Raw genomic sequence first — 24,323 nt, 5'->3', positions numbered from 1 at the left:
CCAGTACATAATGGCTGCAATGTGTACCATCTACAAAGAGCACTGTGCCTTGGCTGCTTCCGTTGCACCTCCTAAACCTGTAACCATTAATATAATGAATGAGCAGTAGACACATGGGAACACCATCTGCATGTTCCCTTGTGCATCTTTCTGACTTGCCATTTCTTCACTGGGTTGAAATTGTGGAACTACCACCCCAAACAGCAGTATTGGGAGCATCCTCACCCAAAGGACTATAATAGTTCAAGAAACTAGCTCCCCATTTCCTCCTTGAGGGTAGTTGGGGATAAAAAATAAATGCTAGTCTTACCTGCGGCCCCAGGTACTGAAAGATGAGTAAGTAGATAGATCAGAGGTGGTCAAATCATATTATGCTTAGTTGTGAAAACATACTGGTTCTGGATAGTACCTATCAATGTTTTAACTGTTAGTAAATTTAGTTTTTGGTGGCCAAGTAGAGAAGGATTGCAAGTGAGATTGCAGTGTAGCTGGAGTATTTATGTTGTGAAGATGAGAGCAAAGACAGAGGACATTTTTAGCTTACCATTGTGGTCAGAAAAATGAGTGCAAGCCTCTATCATGCATTTTAATGTTTCCTGTGTCTGATACACCCTAGTACAAGTTGTAACAGTAAATTTTTCTTAAGTTTTGAAACCGCTGTACATGAAGAGAAGATAAAATTATGGAAGTAATGGTAAACCTTTATCAATTGCTAGTTCGGTCTCAAGAACATTATGGCCATGCTTTGAGGATTGAAAGGGCTTCAGAGAGGAGTTTTCCCAAAATAGTGTCAGGGGAAAGCAAATTCAGTTGCATTAGCAAACTAGAGAAGCTATATTGAAAATTAATGGGAAATTTAATAGAAATCCAAAATAGCAGAGGCTCTTGATAAACTAGTGAGAGAGTTTTCTCTGCCAGGAGGGTTGATAACCATAGGCTGTGCTTTCAAGATTAATGACAAATAATCCAGTGCCAAAATGACAGCTTTTAAGTAATAATTACCGATCAGGCATGAATTGACTGTAAAGGTGGTGGAAGTAGCTTTAGTTGTGACTTTTGGAAGGAGACATTTATTGGTCTTTGGGGCTGTTTGGACCATTGTTGGATTCAGTAGTGTGCTGACATAGGTTATAGTTGATGCTTGATGACTTTGTGGTCTTTTTCAAACCTACTAGCTCTCAGAAACCTCTGCACGGTTAAAAATAGAAATAACACATTTGTGTACTTTTGAAGATAAATTTAATTTGTGAAATCTCTAGCCAGTTAGAATGCTGTCAATTCCACACTGATGCGTCAGCTAAATTTCAAGTATGTGGAGCTCTTTTAACTTTTTAACCAATGAAATCGAAGCTAAGCTATGTCAATCATTCTCAATCGGTTGCATATTTGTTTATCTCAAAATCAAAGAACAAGAGGCCCATCACCACAGTATATTCTTTTACTAATTTATTTACTGAAGATTAGTTATCATGCGTAACATGATGTGTAACATTTTGAAATTTGTTGCCATGCCCCCATTGCACCTTGGTTTGGCATTGATGCATCCATTTTAATGAATATACCTTTGTATATACAAGACAAGGATATCTAGATTTATGGTTGAAACTCATCCAATATCAACTGCAAAATTTGTCTGCTTTGCATTTCTGAGATGCTACTTCCCTTTTCTTGCACAGTTGCCAAAATAATTGTTAACTTAGTTCTAGTTTGAACTTGTTTTCTTATGTTACTGATGTTGCAATATATAACCTTGCAGTAGCATTGGACTCTAGCTTTGGTATATAAAATATATCTTTTCTTGAAATAATTTTTATTACATTTTTTTGAAAAAGTATATGCTGCAATATCTAAGTGAGCAGCTCCAGTAAGTGATGCTGTATCATTGGTTTGGCTTCCAGCAGTTACTGTTCAGCATTTTTAATGAATGTACATGGAGAAAGTCAACGAGATTTAGGAATGGATTCATGCTTAATCTCTCATTGGGTGTGGGGGTAAGCATGTGGATGGAGATGATGATGGAGTAGGGCACAATCCTCATAAGCTTGTAGTTTACGTCTTTTATTTACATATTGTACGTGCATGAAAAATGCATTTTAGTGTGTCATATTGACTGTACAGTTCCAAGGTATACACCAATAAATGCTGCAAAAAAAGTTTGCTTCTGGACTGATTAACACTTTATAAATAAAGTACACAGGAACCGGTGGGACAATGAATATCACTGAGTTTATAGACCACAGTCTTTCGCTGAGCACATTCAAAATAATGTGGAGGGCACTTTTTTTTTAATTTTGCTGAGTTGGTATTGGTTTAGAAATCAACCCTTTTCAAAGTAACAAAAAACCTGCAAATCCAATATAGTCTTCTTGTTAATAAAGCTGAAAAGATGAATTGATTATGAGCAGTTTCAATTTTGCACAAACTTTTTTTTTCTTCTTGTGCAGCCACACTGTGTGTTACTTGCTTCGAAGGAAAATTCAGCACCTGTCAAGCTCGGTGGGTTTGGAGTGGCCATTCAGTTAGGAGAATCTGGGCTTGTTGCTGGAGGTAAGAGCATAACTTAATCTAAGCATCAGCAGAGAATATTCATAATGCACGCCAGCAGGTGAAACACATTATCCAAATACAGTCTAACTAACCATGGCAGCACAAGTTAAATCCAAAAGACATGGAGGGAAGTCACTTGTGTAGGTCACACCCAGTCCTGTGAAGAGAGAGAGGAGTTCTGAAGGATGAATGGAGTTAGCAGTCTTGGGATCCATGCAGCAAAACATTGAGTTTGTACAGAATACAGACCAGTACAAAAACAGCAAGTGTAGGTCATTACTAGCTCAGCATAGAGTTTAAATGTTGGTGAGTTATAAGAATCTGATTTATGCAGAAGCAAACCAGGAACTAGAATACAACCCAACAGAGGTAGTTCTTGTGTTTTTAAAAAATGGCAATGACACTGGAGATCTCTGAGATCCATAAGCCGAAAACAAACTCCTTTCTGAATATCAACTGGAACAAAATCTCTTTCCATCCTCAATTAGATAACTGCAGCACAGCTAAATACTGCTGTTTCTTAATAGATTTTTGTAGGCAAAATTAAGAACAGTTCTTGAATAAATAATAAAAAGATTTGTCTGAAATGACCCTCAGTTATTTTAACAGCGACCTTAACCTTGTTTAAAATACATTGAAGTCACCACAGAGGTAACCAGAAGGAAGTTAAACCAAACAAATTAATTTGCAGAATTAATGTTTTGTTGCTCCTTTGCTTTTCATCTTTGATCACCACTTGAACGATTCCAATTTGATGCCATGCCTGCTATTTCAAGGAGTCTACTGATATAAATGACACAGCTTTGAAAGTTGGCCTTTATTTTCTACTTGAATTATCTTGTTTAGGTCGTGTAGGAACACCACACTTCATGGCACCAGAAGTTGTCAAAAGAGAACCGTATGGAAAGCCAGTTGATGTTTGGGGTTGCGGAGTGATACTTTTTATTCTTCTTAGTGGCTGTTTGCCATTTTATGGAACAAAGGAGAGATTGTTTGATGCTATTATCAAAGGAAAACACAAGGTAAATTTGAGTTTTTGTGTGTCATGTTGGCTGCCGCTTATGCATTACTCTACTAAACATTGCAATATACTTTCAGCTTCATGGTAAATTCTATCCTTTGCATTTTCATTGTACTCAGGATTCTCATAACCTCCAAACTGTGTTTATGTTTCACTATTCCTGCAGCTTTTAAAAACAACTTTTTCCCCAAATTCCAAATTGCTTCTTGTCTGGTTTTATTAGAAATATGTAACTATGGTATGAAAAATGTGCAAGGAGAGTTATAATTATGCTATTAGTGATAATAATTCTTTTCATATAGATGAACCCTAGGCAATGGATCCATATATCAGAGAGTGCAAAGGATTTGGTCCGTCGTATGCTCATGCTAGACCCTGCAGAAAGGATAACTGTTTATGAAGCTCTCAACCATCCTTGGCTTAAGGTGCATTTTTAATTGATTTCAAATAGGCGTCCAACTACAAGCAGTTGTAATTTTATGCAGCAGAAGATGCCATTTCTTTAAATATTTTTGTAAAGTAATTTTAAGCTAAATGGTCATAAATTTTCCCACCTCATGTTGACATATTTATGGAAAATATTTTAGTGCAGTGGTGAAACTATTTGCAATTAGACCAATGTGTATGGACTCCTTACAATATTGCAGTCTTGGCAATCATTTGTGACCATCTAAGATGGAACATGGAACAATTCTCTGAGAAGTGCCTTTTCATTGCTTTGAGACTTGAGCATTTTGCTGTGTCCATACATTGGAAAAAACACAAATGTTGAGACCATTTCATAAATGAGTTAGCTTAGGACATCTAACACATTAACTTAAAGCCATTTATTTCAACTTGAAACTTGGCCACATTTTGAGTTTGGAGGAAATATCTTGTATATAAACTTTACTGACTCCATCACAACCAATTGTAATATTTTTACAGTGATATATCCAAGGTTTTAAATCAAACATTATATATTTCAGGAACGAGATCGGTATGCATACAAAATTCACCTCCCTGAAACTGTGGAACAGCTGAGAAAATTTAATGCAAGAAGGAAATTGAAGGTAAGGTTAAAAGGTGAAATATTTGGTTTAATATGGAAGGATATTTCCAGTCCTTCACTGTGGAAAAGCCAACTTCTAGCTTCCTTGCACAGCAGGACTCAATGGAAATATTAGAGCTTGTTGTAACATGTAGTGCCCATTTCTTAGATCAGAGTGCAAGGATCAACCACTTGAAATCCTTTTTAAGACAGCAACAAGGCATGGTACATGTATTTCTACAAAAGCCTATTAAACCAAAAGTAATAAGGGACCCATTCAACCAAGAGAAATAAGTAACAGGAGAGTAATAAGGAACCTTTTTTTTCAGAATTATTTATGGAATTTGGAAGTTGCTGACAGGGCCAATATTTATTGCCTGTTCCTCACTGCCCTTGAGGATCCACTTCCTTGAAATGCTTCAATCATTCAGTTTTGTTGTGTAGGAAGTTTCAGATTTCTGACCCAATGATGAAGGAAAGTAGATACATCTCTCAAGTCAGGTTGGTGTGTGAGTTGAAACATGAGCTTGTGGTAGTGAACATGCCTCATTGAGGTTATGAGTTTAAATAGTGCTATTGAAATAACATTGTCAACTATCTGCATTGCATTTTGTTGATGGTAGTCACTGCACTCATGGGTGCCAATGGTGGAGGATGTCATGTTTTGGCTGGTGGATGATGTGCCAATTAAATAGGTTGCTTCGTCCTGGATGAAGTTGATGTTCTCAGTGGCATTGTTGAGGTTCTCAGTAGCATTGGAGCCATATTCGTACAGGCCTGTGGAGAAATTTCCATCACATTCTGTACTAATGCTCCTCAAAAGTCTCTTCCCACTACCTAACCTCAAGAACATATGCATGTATTCCTCTTACTTTCCTTAATTGCAGCGATGCTTGTCACCGTGATTACTATTTTTTTTAGGAACTAGTTCCAAACTTGAACCTTTCTCTGAATAAAGAAATTGCTCTGGAATTTCTTCTTGATTTATTAATGATCATTATGTTCCACAGTTCTAAGTACGCCCAATGAAATCCACCCCCCTCCCCCCCCCCCCACACCCCATTATTTTAATATCCTCAATCAAGTCGCCCTTCTCATTTGCCAGGCTGTTAGTCAGCTTTGGTATCATTCATGTAAATCTAAAATATTTCCCACTCCATCACTATCTTCCTCATAAAGCGAAGACTAGAAAGTTTCACAGTATGCCAATTGTGGTCTAATAAAAAAAATCTTTGCAACTGCATACTTTTTGATTTCCTGTGTGATATTGTAAGAATAATATTTTCTGTTAAATATATAATTGAGGGCTGTAAAATGCACGAGTCCTTAAGATGAATTAAGAATTAGCAGAAATTAAAAGCAAAAACATGGAAATTATTCAAAATAATTTTTTCCTTTCTCTGTTGTTTTGATTAGAAAGATCTTCCTTATGTCCTTGTGGATGTTTTAGAAGCTTGTACCTGTTAGTTTTGGCAGAGCTGACCTGGTGCTGATTGACTTTCCCAGGCACTTCAGAAAGTTTTGTTTTCTCTGTCAACCTTGATAAAAGTTAAGTCCAGATTTTTGAAAATGATGGTGTGATAGATATCCTGGGAATTGCAGACAAAAAAGTATTTCTTTTTACAGCTTCCCCTTCAGCCACACAAACTAAGAATATATTGTAGATTCAGCATTTTGTGTTGTGTTGCTCACTGGACACATGATACTCATCTGACTGTCTTTTCTAGAAGGTACAAACAGGAAAAGAAAATCATTTGGTCAGTTGACAGGATGTTTCCACATTTGCCCTGCATCTAAAAGTACATTGTTAGTAAAATATGGTAAATGCTACAATGCTTAATGTTTGATTGCTTGAAAGAACTGGGAAGTTGCCTAATCAAAAGTACTCTGAGTTAACCTGGTATAATATAATAATGAAGAGTTCTTAAATTTTGATTTAAGTCCCTTCAGCAGTTTCCTATTCTATTGCAGTATGCCTTTAGTTACATGAAGTACCTTCTGTTAAACTAATCTTTAATTGTATTAATCATCATTTGCTCCTAGCAACGACTGTCAACCCACAGGAAAGAAATCACTTGGGTACAGTACAGTCCTTATAACAATTTCTGATTTTTTTTTATTGGTAGGAAGTAATTTTTTTCAGTATTTTGAATTTATTATAATGCAGGGTTACTTTGCTTAATTACCAAAGTAATTTTCTTTGATTTAAAAATAATATGAAGTCTTCTCCATACTGAGAAGCATTAGGCCACTGTCTCCTGCACCATCACCGACCTCATTACCTCCAGAGGTCTCCCCTCTACACCCTCCAACCTCGTTGTTCCACAACCCTGCACTGCCTGTTTCTACTTCCTACCCAAGATTCACAAACCAAACTGCCCCAGTCGGCCCATTTGTTTCTGCCTGCTCCTGCCCAACTTAATTTGTATCCTTGTATCTAGACTCCATCTTCTGTCCCTTCCCACTTACAAACATAACACTTCGCATGCTCTCCACCACTTCAACAACTTTCAGTTCCTTGACCCCAACTGCCTCATTTTCACCATGGATGTCGCCTGACCATTTCCCTCCATAGATGCTGCCTGACCGACCCACTGAGTTCCTCCAGCTCCTTTGTATGTTGCTGAAGTCTTTTTTTGGTTGTTTAAGTGAAAATGCGTAAAATTTAAATATATAGACTCAAGGCTGAATTGATTTTTGAATAAAATGTGGAGCAAGTTTACAGGTGGTTGGTGCAATTGATGTGGAGACGTCAGCATTTGTGTGGGTTTCATTCAGTTTGTTTTTCTTCTTGAGCATTAGCTTAGTTCATGAAGTGATTTGCTAGAAGAATAAGGAAAGCAAATAAACTGGAAGTGTAACATTTGTCACTGGAAGGGTCACAGGATCAGATCTGCATGTTGCAATAGGACCTGCAGCTTCAGTCAATATTTAGAGTTAACTTCCTCATAATGTTGGTTATTTATCCCAGCAGATATACCATGATCTTTGGAATAACGTGTAGATTTTTCACTTTAGAAATGTCTACTCTCGAAGTCAGAATAGACACTATCATTCTGTTACTTGGTATGTCTATAAAATTACAAAACAGATTTATGAAAAATAACATAAGCACCAAGATTGCACATTGCATCAGGTTTAGCTCCTTCCTCGAGTGGGCTTCAGATACTTTTGATCTACTTTCCATGTAGTCATGACATGCTATCTCCACTTAATATATTTTCCATTCTTCCACCAATGTAAATAAATGATACAAATGCATCTAGCAACTGCACACACTTAAATTTTGTCATAGGTGTATTGGAGAAGGTGGATACACACACAAGAGAAAGGAATAGAAACTAATACTGACAAAGAAATTTGAGAGGAGGCTTGTGTGGAGCATAAACATCAGCATCAAATGGCCAGTATCAGTGATGTAGACTCTTTAATTCGCCATCTCAACCATCTTGAAATTTTCTTTTTAAGTTCTTCTGTGGTATGTATCAAGATGGGCAGTTAATGCCTTCCTCAACTGTCCTTAAGCTGACAATGGTGAGCTTCTGGCTTCACCAAATTTAAATTTTGTAGAAAGCATTTCTGTAGTTTTGGGTAGAGAGTTATCAGATTTTGACCTGGTGACAGTGAAGTGTTGTTGATATATTTACAAATCAGGGCACTGGATGAAATGTAGGGAAAATTGAAAATGAATTGTAACCCTTACACTTGTGACCTGGGTCTTGGTGAACATTGAAAGACTTTGATTACAGGAGGTAAGCCAGTCACTCCACATTAACCAACCTCAGCCCTCCTCAGCTGATAACTATGGCCATTGCGGTTGACTTTCTAGTTCAGGGATTACTAATCCAACAACAAAACCATTGTGCTCCTATACTCACTGATCTGTAGGCCAAACCACTTGTGTGTAAATTGTGGAATCAGCTATCTACAGCACAGGTTGAGGTCATTTGACCCATCATATGCATGTTTGCCAAAATGGAAATATTTAGGTTAATCCCACTTTCCATTTCTCTGTTAGTAGCTCTGTAGATTGCAAAATATCAAGTTCTTGTCCATGTTTAAAGGTGATGAGTAGTTCTGCCCCCCAATTTCCTTTCAGATAGTGTTCCAGAGACCATCACACTGGGAGACAAACATTTTTGGTATTGGTTTGTTATTATGTGTACAGAGATACAGTGAAAAGCTTTTGTTTGCGTGCTATCCAGACAGATCACGCTGTACATAACTGCACTGACGTAGTAAAAAGGTAAACTGAATGCAGAATATAGTGTCGCAGCTACAGAGAAAGTGCAGTGCAGATAAACAAATAGAGTGCAAGGGCCACAAAGAGGTAGATTGGGAGATCAAGAGTTCAACTTCAGTGTATGAGGTCTGTTGAAGAGTTTGATAACAGCAGAATAGAAGCCTTTAGTCTGGTAAGACATGCTTTTGTATCTTCTGCCAGACGGGAGAGGGGAGAAGAGAGAACTACTGGGGTGGGAGGTGTCCTTGATTATGTTGGCTGCTTCCCTGAGGCAGCAAGAAGTGTAGACGGAGTCACCAGAGGGGAAGCTGGTTTGCATGAGGGACTGGGCTGCATTCATAACTCTCTGCAATTTCTTACGGGCTTGGGTGGAGTAGTTGCCATACCATGTTGTGATGCATCCAGATAGGATGTTTTCTATTGTTATTGGTATTGGTTTATTATTGTCACTTGTACCGAAGTACAGTGGAAAAACTTGTCTTGCATACCAATCGTACAGTCAATTCATTACACAGTGCAGTTACATTGAGGTGGTACAGACTGCATTGAGATAGTACAGGTAAAAACAGTAACAGTACAGAGGAAAGTGACACAGCTACAGAGGAAGTCCAGTGCAGGTAGACACTAAGGTACAAGGTGACAACAAGGTAGATTGCAAGGTCAGGAGTCCATCTCATCGTATAAGGGAACAGTTCAATAGTCTTACTGCAGTGGGATAGACGCTGTCCTTGAGCCTGGTGGTATGTGCCCTCAGGATCCTGTATCTTCTGCCTGATGGGAGAGGAGAGAAGAGAGAATGACCCAGGTGAGTGGGGTCTTTGATTATGCTGGCTGCTTCACTAAGGCAGCGAGAGGTAAAGACAGAGCCCATGGAGGGGGGGCTGGTTTCCATGATGCGCTGGGCTGTGTCCACAACTCTGCAGTTTCTTGCGGTCCTGGGCAGAACACTTGCCATACCAAGCCGTGATGCATCCAGATAGGATGCTTTCTATGGTGCATTGACAAAAATTAGTGAGTGTCAAAGGGGACGTACTGAATTTCTTTAGCCTCCTGAGGAAGTAAAGGTGCTGGTGAGCTTTCTTGGTTATGGCATCTATGTGATTGGACCAGGACAGGCTGTCGGTGATGTTCAATCCTCGGAACTTGAAGCTCTCAACCCTCTCGACCTCAGCACCGTTGATGTAGACAGGCGCATGTACACTGCCCCCTTTCCTGAAGTTAATGACCAGCTCTTTTGTTTTGTTGACATTGAGGGAAAGATTGTTGTCATGACACCATGGCACAAAGCTCTCTATCTCCTTCCTGTACCCCACTCATCATTATTTGAGATACGGCCCACTACGGTGGTATCATCTGCAAACTTGTAGATGGAGCTCGAGCACAATCTGGCCACGCAATCATGAGTATATAGGGAGTAGAGTAGAGGGCTGAGGATGCAGCCTTGTGGGGCACCAGTGTTGAGAATAATCGTGCTGGAGGTACTGCTGCCTATCCTCACTGATTGCGGTCTGTTGGTCAAAAAATCAAGGATCCAGTTACAGAGGGAGGTGTTGAGTCCCAGGTCTCGGAGTTTGGTGATGAGTTTGCTTGAAATTATGGTATTGAAGGCGGAGCTGTAGTCAATAAACAATAGTCTAACGTAGGTGTCTTTACTGTCCAGATGCTCCAGAGCTGATTGTAGGGCCAGGGAGATGGCGTCCGCTGTAGACCTGTTTCGGCGAATTGCAGTGGGTCGAGGTTGTCGGGGAGGCTGGAGTTGATGCGTGCCATGACCAGCCTCTCAAAGCACTTCATGATGGTGTATGTCAGAACCACTGGTCGGTAGTTATTAAGGCACGTTACCTTGCTTTTCTTTGGTACTGGGATGATAGTGGTCGTCTTAAAACAGTTGGGAACCTGAGATTGAAACAGGGAGAGGTTACATATGTCTGCAAATACTCCTGCCAGCGCGATCAGCACAAGATCTGAGCACACGGTCAGGGACACCATCTGGGCCAGATGCTTTCCTCGTGTTCACTTTCTGGAAGACTGATCTTATGTTCTCGACGGTGACCACAGGTTCAGTTGCATTGGAGGATATCAGGGTGGGTGGTGACAATCCACTTCCCTTCTATTCGAAGTGCGCATAGAATGTGTTAAGCTCATCAGGAAGGGATGCGCTGTTGTTAACTATGCAGCCCATCTTCATTTTGTAGCCTGTTACAGCATATAAGTCCTGTCATAACTGACGACTCATCTGGGAGTCGGTATTTTGAGTTGGTATTGCCTCTTGGCATTCCTGATTGTTTTCCGGAGGTCATACCTTGCTTTCTTGTACAGGTCAGGATCACCAGATTTGTGTGCAGCAGTCCTTGACTTCAGCAGGGAGTGGATCTCCCAGTTCATCCATGGTTTCTGGTTTGGGAACACCCGAATTGTCCTCTTTGGTACACAGTCCTCAACACACTTACTGATAAAGTCTATGATGGTGACGTACTCATCAAGGCTGGCAGCTAAGTCTTTGAACGTAGACCAGTCCACTGACTCAAAGCAGTTGCGTAGAAGCTCATCTGTTCCCTCAGACCAGCACTGTACTACTCTCTGTACTGGATCCTCCTGATTCAGTTTCTGTTTGTATACAGGAAGAATGAGCACAGCCTGGTGGTCTGACTTACCAAAGTGAGGGTGAGGGGTGGCTTGGAAGGCATCTTTGATGGTTGTATAGCAATGCTCAAGGATGTTAGGGCCACTGCTAGAGCAGGAGATGTGCTGGTAGTACTTTGGTAACACGCTCTTGAGGTTGGTCTGGTTGAAGTTGCCTGCAATAATGAAGAGGGCCTCGGGGTATCCTGTCTCAAGGTTGTTGACCACGGAGTATAGCTCATTGAGTGCAGGCTTCATGTCCATCTGGGGTGGGATGTAGACTGCCATCAGGATAGCTGAAGTGAACTCCCTTGGCAGGTAGAATAGTTGACACTTCACTGTTAGATATTGCAGGCTGGGTGAGCAGGAACTCACCAGGGCCATCACGTCTGAGCACCACAAGTTATTGATTAAGAAGCAGACCCTTCCACCTCTAACTTTGCCTGAGGACGCTGTACAGTTCATTCGATGAATTAAGAAGCCCTCAGGTTGAATGGCACAGTCGGGTGTAGCAGGTGTAAGCCACATTTCAGTGAGACATAGCACACAGCAGTCCCTCAGTTCTCTTTGGTAGGTCAGTCTTGCCCTTAGTTCATCAACTTTGTTCTGAATGGCCTGGACATTAGCTAGTCATATGCTGGGGAGGGGGTGGGGGGTGATGTATCCATGCTGTTTCAGTCTCACCTGCAGCCCAGCCCTCTTAGCATGCGTCCAAGGTAAGCTGCAGCAACCTTTCAGTCCTGGCGTGGAGCCACCTGGTAAGTGATTGCTTAAGGACAGACCTGGAAGACCTGGAGTGGATTTACCTGTACTGGATGGTAAGTAATTTCTTTTGGCCAGACTTTGAAGACCTGGAGTGGATTCACCTGGACTGGGAGGTAAGCTTGGAAGACTTGGAGTGAATTCAGCTGGCTTGTGAGGTAAGTTATTGCTTCCATGCAGGTCCAAAGGTCCTGAAGCGGAGTGGGCTGCCTCAGCAGGTAAGTGGGGGCGTCTAGGGGGGCCTTGGCGTCAGGACTCGGCCCCGGGTGCTCCACGGGGTTGGGCTTCTGATCCGGAGCAGCCTTGATGTCGGGTCAGGCCTCGGGACTCTGTGGAGTATTTGTAAAATTTGGCAAGAGTCATTGGGGATATGCCAAATTTCCTTAGTCTTCTGAGGAAGTAGAGGTGTTTTCCAGTTAGAGGAAAACTTCCCTGTGATCCTATTATCTTTATATCTATGTCATCTAGTTATTTATTTTTTCAAGCTTGATGATCTTTTTCCCAGAATAGGGGAGTCTAAAACTAGAGAGCATAGGTTTAAGGTGAGAGGAGAATTTAAAGTGAAAGTATTTTACACGGAGGGTGGTGGGCATATAGTAAGAGTTGCCAGAGGAAGTGGTAGAGGTGGGTACAATTACAATGTTTAAAAGATAGTTAGAAGGGTACAAGGTTCAGAGCGATATGGACCAAGTGTGGGCAGATGGGATGAGCACAGGTAAGCAACCTGGTAGGCACTGACAAGTTGGGCCAAAAGAGCCTGTTTCCATGCTTTATAACTCTGACTCTATCTCCCATCTGGTCATAATCGCACTTCAGCCCTGCTTTGGCTGATTTAAGTTGGCATTCTCATCCTACTTGGTGAGTTAGTACACTGTTTATTGGTTTAAAAAACCATTTGAAAAATAGAATTAATTATGCATAAATGAATTCATTTAAACAAAATTGTAATTTGTAATGTTTTTTCTTAATTTATTTTAGGGAGCAGTACTGGCAGCTGTATCAAGCCACAAATTCAATTCTTTCTATGGGGACCCCCCTGAGGAGCTGCCTGACTTCTCAGAAGACCCTACCTCTTCAGGTGAACTGCTTTAACATTTGGATTCCAAAGCCAATTCCTGCAAATAGTTTTGGTGGATGAAAATTTTGAGGCTTTGCAGCAAAAGTATACTTTATATAATTATCAAATCAATCTTCCTTTGATTTTTCAAGCTCACAACACATGGCAAATTTGTATTTAAATGTTTAAAAGCTGGAATCTTTCAAACATGATTCTTTGTCTTGAATTAATATATGCAAACATAAATGCAGACAAAGTCACGCAACATAAATTTGTGTGGTTAAAGGACCCTACATCTGATAACGTGCAGTGAGATTATCATCACTACTTCCTGACTAAATGCAATTTATGTCTGACTGGGAGTCGACTAAATTAATTTAAGCCTGAGTTGTTCTTTTGATTTTGTCTGTTAATATTATGACTTTGGAATTTTAAATCTGTTCACTTCCAAAACTGAGGCTGTAACTTGTAAACTGTGTGTTTCTTGAAAACAGTGGTCCAGATGTGCTGGTGGCTAGCTGAATCTGTAAGGAACTGCCAGCTAGCTGCAGTCTATATGACAGCATGTTCTTGACTTCCTTGCCTGTCCACTGCATAAAAGTAATGAGTGATAGATATATACGCAGCCAACCTTGTGCTCTTCCCCTGCCCTCACCATTGAGTCAAAGGGAACTCCATAAGTTACTAAACTAATGGGCTGGATACATTGTGTCTGGCCCCTCACATTTGCACCAGCCAGAGCTATGTAAGTTCTGTTCTCGAAAAGCAAAATTGAACTGTGATGCTGGAAATACTAATGTAAAAACAGAAAATACTAGATATGCTAAGCAGATTTTAGGCTGCACATGTGAAGCTGAAGAGGGAGTTAAACATTTCAGATTGGTGATCTTCCGTCAGACAAAAGTTCATCGTTTATTTACATTTTTTGTTCATCTGTTTTATTTCAAGGTTTCAATTTAAGGTTTCAAAGGTCATTTGTTCTCAAGGAAATGTAGCATTTTTTTAAATAGCTTTTACCTTTTTCAGCTGCTTCCTAATGCCTTATTTGGAAACAGTGAAAAAGCTTACTGACAGCTAAAACTGGAAGACTTGTGGTGCAAAAAATTTAATGCATAATTACAGCTGGTGTAGAAGGCAGCTGTGAGACATGGGACTGGATTAGCACGATCTGGCCCAATATTTTGATTAATTGCACATTATGCAGCATTGACCTGTAAAGGATATAGAAATGGATGCTTCAAAAGTTGGAAATGAATCATTTGCAATTCGCTCAAGTCAAGAAATGATACCATTTTGCTTGACCGTCCTTAAAAGTATATGTTATTTTTCCAATATAACTGGTCCATTCAATAGCAAAGCTTTTTGCTAAGCAACTGGCTTTGGTGTTTCATCCCTGTGAAAATGTTCAAATTGTCTTCAAATTTGAATTTTTAACTATTGATACTTGCAAGGTCATTTATAAGTTAAAAAAATGATGCCAGTACTTTTCTGACACTTCTGAAGGTAGAATTGTGCTAATTTTGTTTCATCCTTTATTTCATCATCTGTGTCACATATGATTTGTTTCATGCCAGCAAGTTTATTAACAATGATGCCAGTCCTAAAGGTAGACATTCTATGTTGTACAGTTTTTACCACCACCTTGGTTTTACTGAATGTTATTACAGATGTTCACTAATAATCACAGATTTGTGAGTTACTTGAGGATTTAAAATTCATCTTAAAACTGAGGTTTAAATCTATAAAGAAAATATGGAGTTGAATAATTTATCTGGCTTCCTTGCCTTTTATTCTAATGGGGGGATTAATGATTTTGATTTTTAACACACATTTGCTTCTACTCTTGCATTAGTTTGATTAATGATTTGGCTAACAATACAGCTTAAAATTATGTTCAATTAAGATTCAGTGTCTGCCATTTAGATCCAGACCAGCCATATTAATGATGATATTGCTTTAGCCACATAGCCTAATTTTAGCAGAAAGTGCCTTATTACAATATGGCTCAATGTGCCTCGTGTCTGTGTGTATTTATCTAAGAAGCCTCTACTGTGTTGGTAGTCAAAGTGAGGCAGGTAATGATTAAAAAACACAACACTGCTTTTCATTTTATTGATTTAGCAACAGATGTACAAAAATATTTAATGCTCATGCTTACTCTTGTGCTAATATGAATATTGATATTAAGTGTACAATACCAGTGATTTATTGCTCATACTTGCTATTAGAAAATTTGTTTATGGAATCCCAATTCATCTGGTTTGTAGCTACCATGTTTAGATAATGCTGAACCAAAATGTTCATTGTTCAACCAATGATGGCTTCAGCTCTAAAAAAGAGCAAGCCAAAATGTAAAATTCAGTTTATTTTCAGTGTAAACTAATACACTCGCAACACCTTATGGTGACAACTTTTAAAAAGTTCTTAATGTTTGTTATTTATCCAAATGCTGCTCACTTACTAGGACTGCTAGCTGCAGAAAGTAGGTATCTATTTGTTTCTCTAATTAAGGCATCTCATACTGCATAAACTGTGTGCTGTTGTGTGTGTAAATTCCACTGTCTCTCCTTTCACAGGTATGGTACTGAGGGGATAACACTTAAATTTCATCTTTTTTCATGCAGTTAATTATTGATATGTTCACTGGTGTGTTTCAAGATCTTCCTTGGCACATCACTTTCTAGGTAGGATAGTTGTAAGGGCAATTTTAACATTTGATCTAAAATGACATAAATGCCAGAAAATTAAATAAATTAAATGTTTGGGTAAAGATTAAGAACCTCATACAATTTGGTCTTGATTGTTATACCAACAGAATTAAATATATGGCCAATTAATATGTATTCACTAACATAATTCATACAGAGTTTAGTTCTTTAATTTGACAAATGCACTAAATGCCACTAAAAGCATTACAAGGCCTGAATATGCACACTTAAGAATTGCACCACTCCTTAATTTTTTTTGTAGTACTCATTAGGGTGGTTACTGTTGAGAAGTGAAAATGTTTTCACCTTTGGTGCTCTGTCAGCATCAAGCGTACCCTGGTCAAGCAAAGCATAGTCAGATGTAAAAAAAACTTCACAGTGCTCTCCATGCAAGGATAAAATCAATCTCAAAAGAAGATATTTTCCATTCCCAATAAGGCTCAAGGCTGGTGAATTTGCAGCCAAAGAACCTTTAGCTCCATCAGAATGAAAAGGGTTGTTTTAATGGCATGATTTGGAGCCAGCTATTAGAAACAAAAATTATACGTGCATGAATTATTTCAGCAGTTAAGATATTTAATAAACTTAATTGGCTAAATTATAAAAAGCTGGAAACACTCATAGTATTTGTGGAAAACGAAACAGTTAACATTTCAAGTCAAGGACCCTTCATCAGAATTGGGAAGGTGAGAAAAGTTTTAATTCATAGAGAAGATTGGGGAGGGATAGATAGGCCAAAGGTAGTATCTCTGATAGAGTGAAGCCAGTGTAGCCAAGGTGATTACACTGATTACAGAGACATCTGATTGATAAATTAATGAGGGATGTTGGGAAGAAAGAAAACACAGGAACATGCAAAAACTGAAATGCAGATCAGAGCTGTTGCTGAGACCTGAGGCCTGAAACCAAAAGGAGAATGCTGGAAATACCCAACAGATCAGGCACTAACTATGGAGTGAGGAAAAAATGAGTTAATATTACAGATGAATAAGTTTACAGCAGAACTGACCAGTTCTGAAGCAAACAGGAAAAGCAAGTTAGCTGACTTGATGAATTCAGATAGAGTCCCGAAATTTGTAACATGTTCTTGTGTTGAACTAGTTGCCTTAAATTCACGTTATTTACCAGTGGCAATTACAAGGGACTATTGAAATACTTAGTTTCCTCCAAGCAATTTTAGTCCATAAACAGGATGTGCATTTCTTCTGATCTGCTGATAGAATCTGGTCATAGATTTTTTTGTTGATTGAGTGTCCTGCAGTAAAAAGGAAGTCAGAGTTGCCAAACTGATTTTTGTAAATCTGCTGAGAAATAGCTAATTCTAACATTCATCACTCATTAAGCACTTTTGTAACTCGATGATTAGTAGATTGATGATGAAATCTGTTCTGCGTTGTCACTAGATGAAAGTACTTTTCTATTATAAACAATTGTTGTTGTTTTCAGGCTGCAAGTTTCAAGTAGAAAGCAGAAAAAGAGTAACAACTTACAGTTGAATAGAGTGTTCCATGTTTATAATGGTCCTGGGTCATGTCACAATCAAACAAAAATAAAAATTTGAGATGACAGAATGGCTATCAGAATAGTGAACAATAGCCTAGTGTAAGCTGTATTTTAGCAGAGAGGTTTGAAGAGGGAATTCCAGAATTTAGGAGCTGGAAAACAGCCCACTGTCACCAGTATTGGTGCTAAGTGGATGCACAAAAGTTAAAAGCAACAGAATTTGTAGTAATTTTTAAAGTTGTGTCAATGGGATTATTTTGGATTGGCATCATATGATTTACTAACGTTATGTGAGTGTTAAATATTGTTCAGGACAATAGAGGCAACATCTTTATTCATCTACACCCATCTAAGATCAGACAAAGCCTCTGTTTAAAGTCTCATCCATAAGTGCAGCACCCCCTTTTTTTACTGTAGTGAAGTGTTAGATCACACATTTCTTTTATACTCCAAGCTTCTGTCGTGAGATTGGAGCCCATAATAAGGAGTTATAGACTCGGATGGTTATAGAATCGGGGAATAGCATAGGTCTGGAAGTATTTAAATATCAGAATATTATTTTCTTTAACTTGAGACATTGGGGGCTAAAGGTCAGTGTTGGTAAGCAAGTTTGGGTGAAAATTGAGTAGCGTATGGAGCCTCATAGGACGAGGCAAGAATGTTTGAATGAACTAGCTGAGTTGACAATAGGAAATTGGCAATAGTTGAGTCTGGAGGGATAAAAGAATGAATGAGCGTTTTTATGGAAGAGGGATTGTTCAAAGTTGAATAATGTTGCACATTGGGGGTAAAGGCAGTCTTTTTGACATAAATGGAACTAAAAGATCAGCTTGGGGTCAGAGGACACCAACGTTGCAAACAGTCTGGTTGAGCAGGAGGGTATATATGGAGAATATGATTGAAGTGGTGACTATGGTACAGTTTTGTATCACGGACAGAAACTGAAGATGTTAGTCTTTCCAGAATTTAATTCATGTACTTTGAAGGGTAGAAATTGAACAAGAAGTCTGTCAACACAAACACTCGCCAAATTTTGAGAAATTGCTGGGAACAGCAGAGCCGAATATCATGAGTGAACATTTGGAAGGTGATCCCAAGTTTTTGTGTGATATTGTCTAGGGGTACCATATTGTTGAGGGAAGAGCAGAATGCCAAAATTTGGAGACTCAGAGTAATGGTGAGTGTCTTGGAATGGATCCCAATGCTGCAGATTTGTGGATAGGTATTCAGCGAGGCCAAGGCAGCAAAATACAGAGTTGAAATAACAATCAGATTATCCAGGATCTGATTAACTGGCAGATCAGAGTATAAAGGCCAAATGGCCTACTCCTGCTCCTAATTCATCTCCCATTGTGGTTGCACCTTGCCAGCCTGAAAATGATCATTTATTCCAGCATTCTGTCTTCTGCATTCTCTCAGTATATTAACCCCAATCCCACGAGTCTGGTGTGGTAATCTAATTGAATGACTTCTTGAAATTCAAACAATATTTACTGGCTCCCCTTCATCCCATCTTGTTATCATCTAATAAATTTGGCAAATACTGTTTCCCTTTCATAACACTTGTGTTAGCAGAGCTTGACCATTAAATTCCCTACTTTTACCTCTTTCATAATGGATTGCAGAATTTTCTCTCCTTTCTTGAATAGGGTCATTAAATTTCTGGTTTTCTAAACCACTAAGACTGGAATCCTCCTTTCTGCCCCCAGATTTTCTACTGGTATTGGATATTTCATGTCTTGTACCATGAGCATAGAATAGTACAGCACAATAACAGGCCTTTTGGCCCACAATGTTTGTGCTGACCGTGATGCCAATCCAAACAAATCCCATCTGTCCGCACGTGATCTATTTCCCTCCATTTCCTGCCTGTTCATGTGCCTATCTAAATGCTTCTAGTACATTATTCTAAATCTGCTTCCACCACTCCCCCTGGCAGCGCAATCCAGGCAGCTACCACTCTCTATGTACAAAAAAAACTTGCCTCATACGTCTTTAAACTTTCCCCTTCTTGCCTTAAAATTGTGCCCTCTAGTATTTGACATTTCTACCATAGGGAAAAAGACTCTGATTGTCTACCCTTTCTATGCCTCTCACAATTTTATGTCCCTCAGCCTCTGATGCTCCAGAGAAAACAATCCAAGTTTGTCCAACCCCTCCTTATAGCTAATACTCTTTAATCCAGACAACATCTTGATGAACCTCTTTTACACCCTCTCCAAAACCTCCACATCCTTCCTGTACTGCGGTGACCAGAACTGCACGAAGTACTCAAAATGTAGCCTAACCAAAGTTTTGTATGTCTGCATCATGACTTCCTGACTTTTACACTCAGCACCCCAACTGATAAAGGCAAGTATGCCATATGCCTTCTCTACCACACTATCTGTGGGAGGTATGGACTTGCACCCCAAGATCCCTTTTTACATCAGTGCTCCTAAGAGTCCTGCCATTACTGTATACTTTCCTCTTGTATTTCACCTCCCAAAATGCAAAACCTCACAGTTGTCTGGTTTAAATTCTGCGATTTCTCTGACCCACTTTCCAACTATTGATAACCTTTCTCGCTATCCACCACTTCACCAATTCTTGTGTCATCTAAAATTGACTAATCAGCTCAACTACATTTTTTTCCAGGTCATTTCTATGTATCATAAACAAGAGGTCCCAGTACTGATCCTTGCAGAAAACACCATTGGTCACACACTTCCAGTCAGGGAAACATCCCTCCACCACTACCCTCTGACTTCTATGGCCAAACCAATTTTGAATCCAATCTACCAGGTCTCCAAGTACCTTAATCTTCTGGATCAGCTTACCATGAGGGATCCTGTCAAAAGCTTGACTAAACTCCATGTATACAACATCCACTGCCCTGCCTTATCAATCATTTTTGTCACCTCCTCAAAAAAAGAAAGAAATCAAGTTTGTGTGGGGAAGGACGTGTCTTACAAAGCCATGCTGACTGTCTCTAATAATTCGATGCTTTTCCAAATGTGAGTAGATCCTATCCCTAAGAATCTTCTCCTGTAACTTTCCTACCATTGATGCAAAGTTCACCAGCCAATAATTTCCTTGTTTGTCTCTATTGCTCTTCTTAAACAGAGGAACAACATTAGCTCTTTTTCTGTCCTCTGGAACCTTGTCTGTGACTGAAGAGGATAGAAGATCTCTGTCAAGGCCCCAGTTATCTCCTCTCTTGTCTCTCTCAATAACCTTGGATAGATCTCATCAGGCCCTGGGGACATATCCACCATAATGTTCTTCAAGAGCCCCAACACCACCACCTTCCTGATATTAACATGTCCTAGAATATCAGCATACTTGTCCCTGATATCACTATCCTCCATGCCCTTCTGCTTCATGAATACCAAGGCAATTCAAAGAGTCATAGAGTAATACAGCGTGGAAACAGGCCCTTCAGCCCATCTCATCCATGGCAACCAAGATGCCCATCTAAGTCCCATTTGCCTGTATCCCTCTAAACCTTTCCTGTCCGTGTACCTGTCCAAGTGTCTTTTAAATGTTGTTGTATCTGCCTTAACCACTTCCTCTGGCAGCTCATTCCATATACTCACCACCCTTTGCATGAAGAGATTGCCTCTCAGGTCCCTTTTAAATGTTTCCTTTCTCATTAGTTCCTCAACCACTTCCTCTGGCTCCAGGCATAAATTTTGTGCTTTGTCTTTGAGTGGTCCTACCCTCTCCCTCATTACCCTCTTGTTTCTAATACATGTATAAAAAGCCTTGGGATTATTTTTAATCCTACTCACCAAAGAAATTTCAGAATCAGAATCAAATTTATTATCACTGACTTAAATGACATGAAATTTATTTTGCAGCAGCAGTACAGTGCAAAGGCATAAAATTACTATAAATTGCAAATATAAATAGTGCCAAAAAAAAAGGAATAACGAGGTGGTGTTCATGGATTCATGAACTGTTCAGAAATCTGATGGCAGAGGGAAAGAAGCTGTTTCTGAATCATTGAGTGTGGGTCTTCAGGTGATGGTGGCCCCTTTTAGCCTTCCTGATTTCCTGCTTAAGATCTCTCCTGCTTTCTTTATATTCTTCAAAGGCCCTATCTGATCTCTAAACCTTGTACATGCTTCCTTTTTCTTTTTGATTAAATTTGCAACATCTCTCATCATTCAAGGTTCCCGAACTTTGTTATCCCTGTCTTTCTTCCTCAAAAGAACATTTTGGCCCTGAATTCTGACCAGCTGGCTTTTAAGCAACTTCCACATCTCAGGTATAGACTTACCCAAGCACAGCCACTTCCAATCTATTCTCCCCAGCTTTTGCCTAATACTGTTGTAATTAGTCTTTCTCCAATTTAGAGCCACCCACTCCACCCCCCCCCCCCCCCCCCCCCCCCCCCCAAGGTCTAGTCTTCTCCTTGTGAATAACTGTCTGAAAACTTAGGGAGTTACAATCGCTGTTCAAAAAAAATTCTCTCCCAGTGAAACTCTGATCACCTGGCCAGGCTGATTTCCTAAGTCTAGTATGGCCCCTTCCCTGGTTGGATTATCCATATATTTTGTCAAGAAACTCTCCTGGATGCACCGAACAAATTCTGCTCCATCTAAACCTCTGGTACTTTTAAAATCCCAGTAAATAATGGTGAAATTTCGGTCACCCTTTACAACTATCCTGTTGCTTTTACAACTTTCTGTAATCTGCTTGCATTTCTGTTCTTCTTTCTCCTGCTGCCTATTGAAAGGTCTGTAGTACAACCCCATAATAGAGATAGCACATTTCTTATTCCTGAGCTCCACCCACATTGCCTCACAGGATGAGCCCCCCAGGAAGTCTAAATGCCACTGTGACATTCTCCCTGATCAATTGTGCTACTCCCCATCTCTCTTGCACCCATCTGAAACATCTGAATCCTGGAAAGTCGCACTGCCAGTTCTAATCTTCTCTTTTTGTAATGGCTACAACATTGTAGTTCCATGCACTAATCCAGACCCTAAATTCATCTGCCTTACCCGTAATTCTTCTTGCATTGAAATACATACACTTCATCCCATCAGCACCACCATGTTCATTTACTGGCCTGCTTGTCCTTCCTTTTAGACTTTGCCCTACCCTGCTGTACAACAGAGCCAATTGTGATGCCACTGATTTGGCTGCTGCTGTTATTTTCTCCTGAGAAGTCATCTCCTCCAACAGTATTCAAAGTGGTATATTTATTTGAGAAGGGAACAGCCACAGGAGAATTTGGCACTACCTGCCTGCCCTTCCTGGCGGTCTCCCATCTTTCTCACTGATCCATTTGGTGTGACCATATCCCTGAAGCTCCTATCTATAATAGTCTCTGCCTCCTGTATGCTCCTCAATGTGTCCAATTGTTGCTCCGACCACTCCATGCAGTTTGAGAGGAGCTGCAGTTGGACATGCTTCCTGCAGATGTCAGTAGGGACACTTGAACTCTCCCTGATCTCCCATGTTTCACAGGAGCATACCACTCCGCCGACTGCCATCACTGCCCCTCTTAACAACTAGTGGAAAGAAGGAAAAAAGTGAATTTTGCCTTGCCTTAATCTGTTGCTGCTTGCCCTCCTCACCGAAGCCCACATTTTGACCTCACAGTAGCACTTGCAACTCAAGGCTGCCATCCTCAAAATGGCCATTCCACTAGATGTTGCCTGCCTTTTATTTGCTTCCAGGCCTCACAGTAAGCAATTAAACAGCTCCTCACCTGATCCATGCATTTTCAGCCACTACTTCCCCTTCCCTTTTATCTGACAAATATTTATGTCTCTGTCATTTCCCATTAGTAATTCCTCAGTCTCATTCTTGACTATTTTCTTCCTTTTTGTATACTGGTAGATGCTCCAATTCTTTGTTTTATTAGTTCTTGCTTGTTTTCTCTCAATCTATTTTCTCTTCTTTTTGTCAGCTTTACCTGGTTTCTAAAATTTTCCCAACCACCTGGCTACCACCATTTATACAATATTGTATACCTTTTCTTACAATATGATGCCACCCCCTAACTCCATTAGTTAGCCAGGAATAGATCATCCTTCACTTAGGATATTCCTCGGTGGAACATATTGTTGTTGAGAACTATTAAGTATCCAATGAACTGCGAAGTATCTATTGAAGACTGTTTACTTGCTATTTTACCTTTTAAACTATTTTCCTACTCCAGTTTCAATTGGTTATGTTTCATACTCTCAAACAATTAGATTCTATTGTGTTATGATCATTCTTCCCCAGTGGATCATTGAACTGTGAGATCATAATTCATCCAGCTTCATTATACCTGACCAGAGCTAAAATAGTTGAGCCTTGGTAGGTCCCACAGTACATTGTTCCCAGGAAATATTGCAAATACAAAATACAAACTTGTCCTCAACACCATTTCAAGTATTTAGCCAATGCTTTTTTGACTGTCACCAATGTAGTTGCTTCCACCACCTTTCTGAATTACAAAAAAGTTATCCATGTTGCCACTGGATGTTTTACCCAGTGTCTTAAATGCATACCTTTGGTTCCTAATCATTCTGCTCCTAACAGGTTCTTCTTATTTACTCTATCAAAACCCTTTGTGGTTTTGAACACATTTCAAATCTGCTTTTCACCTTCCCTGGTCTAAGGGGAACAACCCAGCTTCTCCAATTTCAGCATATAATTCCTCATTCCTATTAAATTACTTCTGCACTCTTTTACGCATTTGTTAAAGTGTGGAGCACAGAATTTTATTGGCCCAAGCCTGTTGCCTGGGATCAATACCTGTGGTTAACTTGCATTTGTATTTAACAGATCCTAATGCAGAGGGTTTACCTTGCTGGCTTGATGTCTTCCTGGTCACTGAGTCATAG

The 24,323-nt window shown here is 39.7% G+C and overlaps 1 protein-coding gene across 1 annotated transcript in view; it reads left to right on the top strand.

Annotated features, from left to right (window-relative positions):
- The window catches only part of caska (calcium/calmodulin-dependent serine protein kinase a), a 234,084-nt gene that overhangs the window by 115,037 nt on the left and 94,724 nt on the right, over positions 1 to 24,323 (top strand). Inside the window, 6 exon segments of the mRNA XM_052013430.1 lie at positions 2,445 to 2,547; positions 3,394 to 3,569; positions 3,871 to 3,993; positions 4,537 to 4,620; positions 13,204 to 13,303; positions 15,747 to 15,764. Coding sequence (XP_051869390.1) covers positions 2,445 to 2,547; positions 3,394 to 3,569; positions 3,871 to 3,993; positions 4,537 to 4,620; positions 13,204 to 13,303; positions 15,747 to 15,764 — 604 coding nt within the window.

The sequence above is a fragment of the Pristis pectinata genome, chromosome 4 (genome assembly GCF_009764475.1).
Source record: "Pristis pectinata isolate sPriPec2 chromosome 4, sPriPec2.1.pri, whole genome shotgun sequence".
NCBI lineage: Eukaryota > Metazoa > Chordata > Chondrichthyes > Rhinopristiformes > Pristidae > Pristis > Pristis pectinata.
This window is presented reverse-complemented; position numbering and strand designations above follow the sequence as displayed.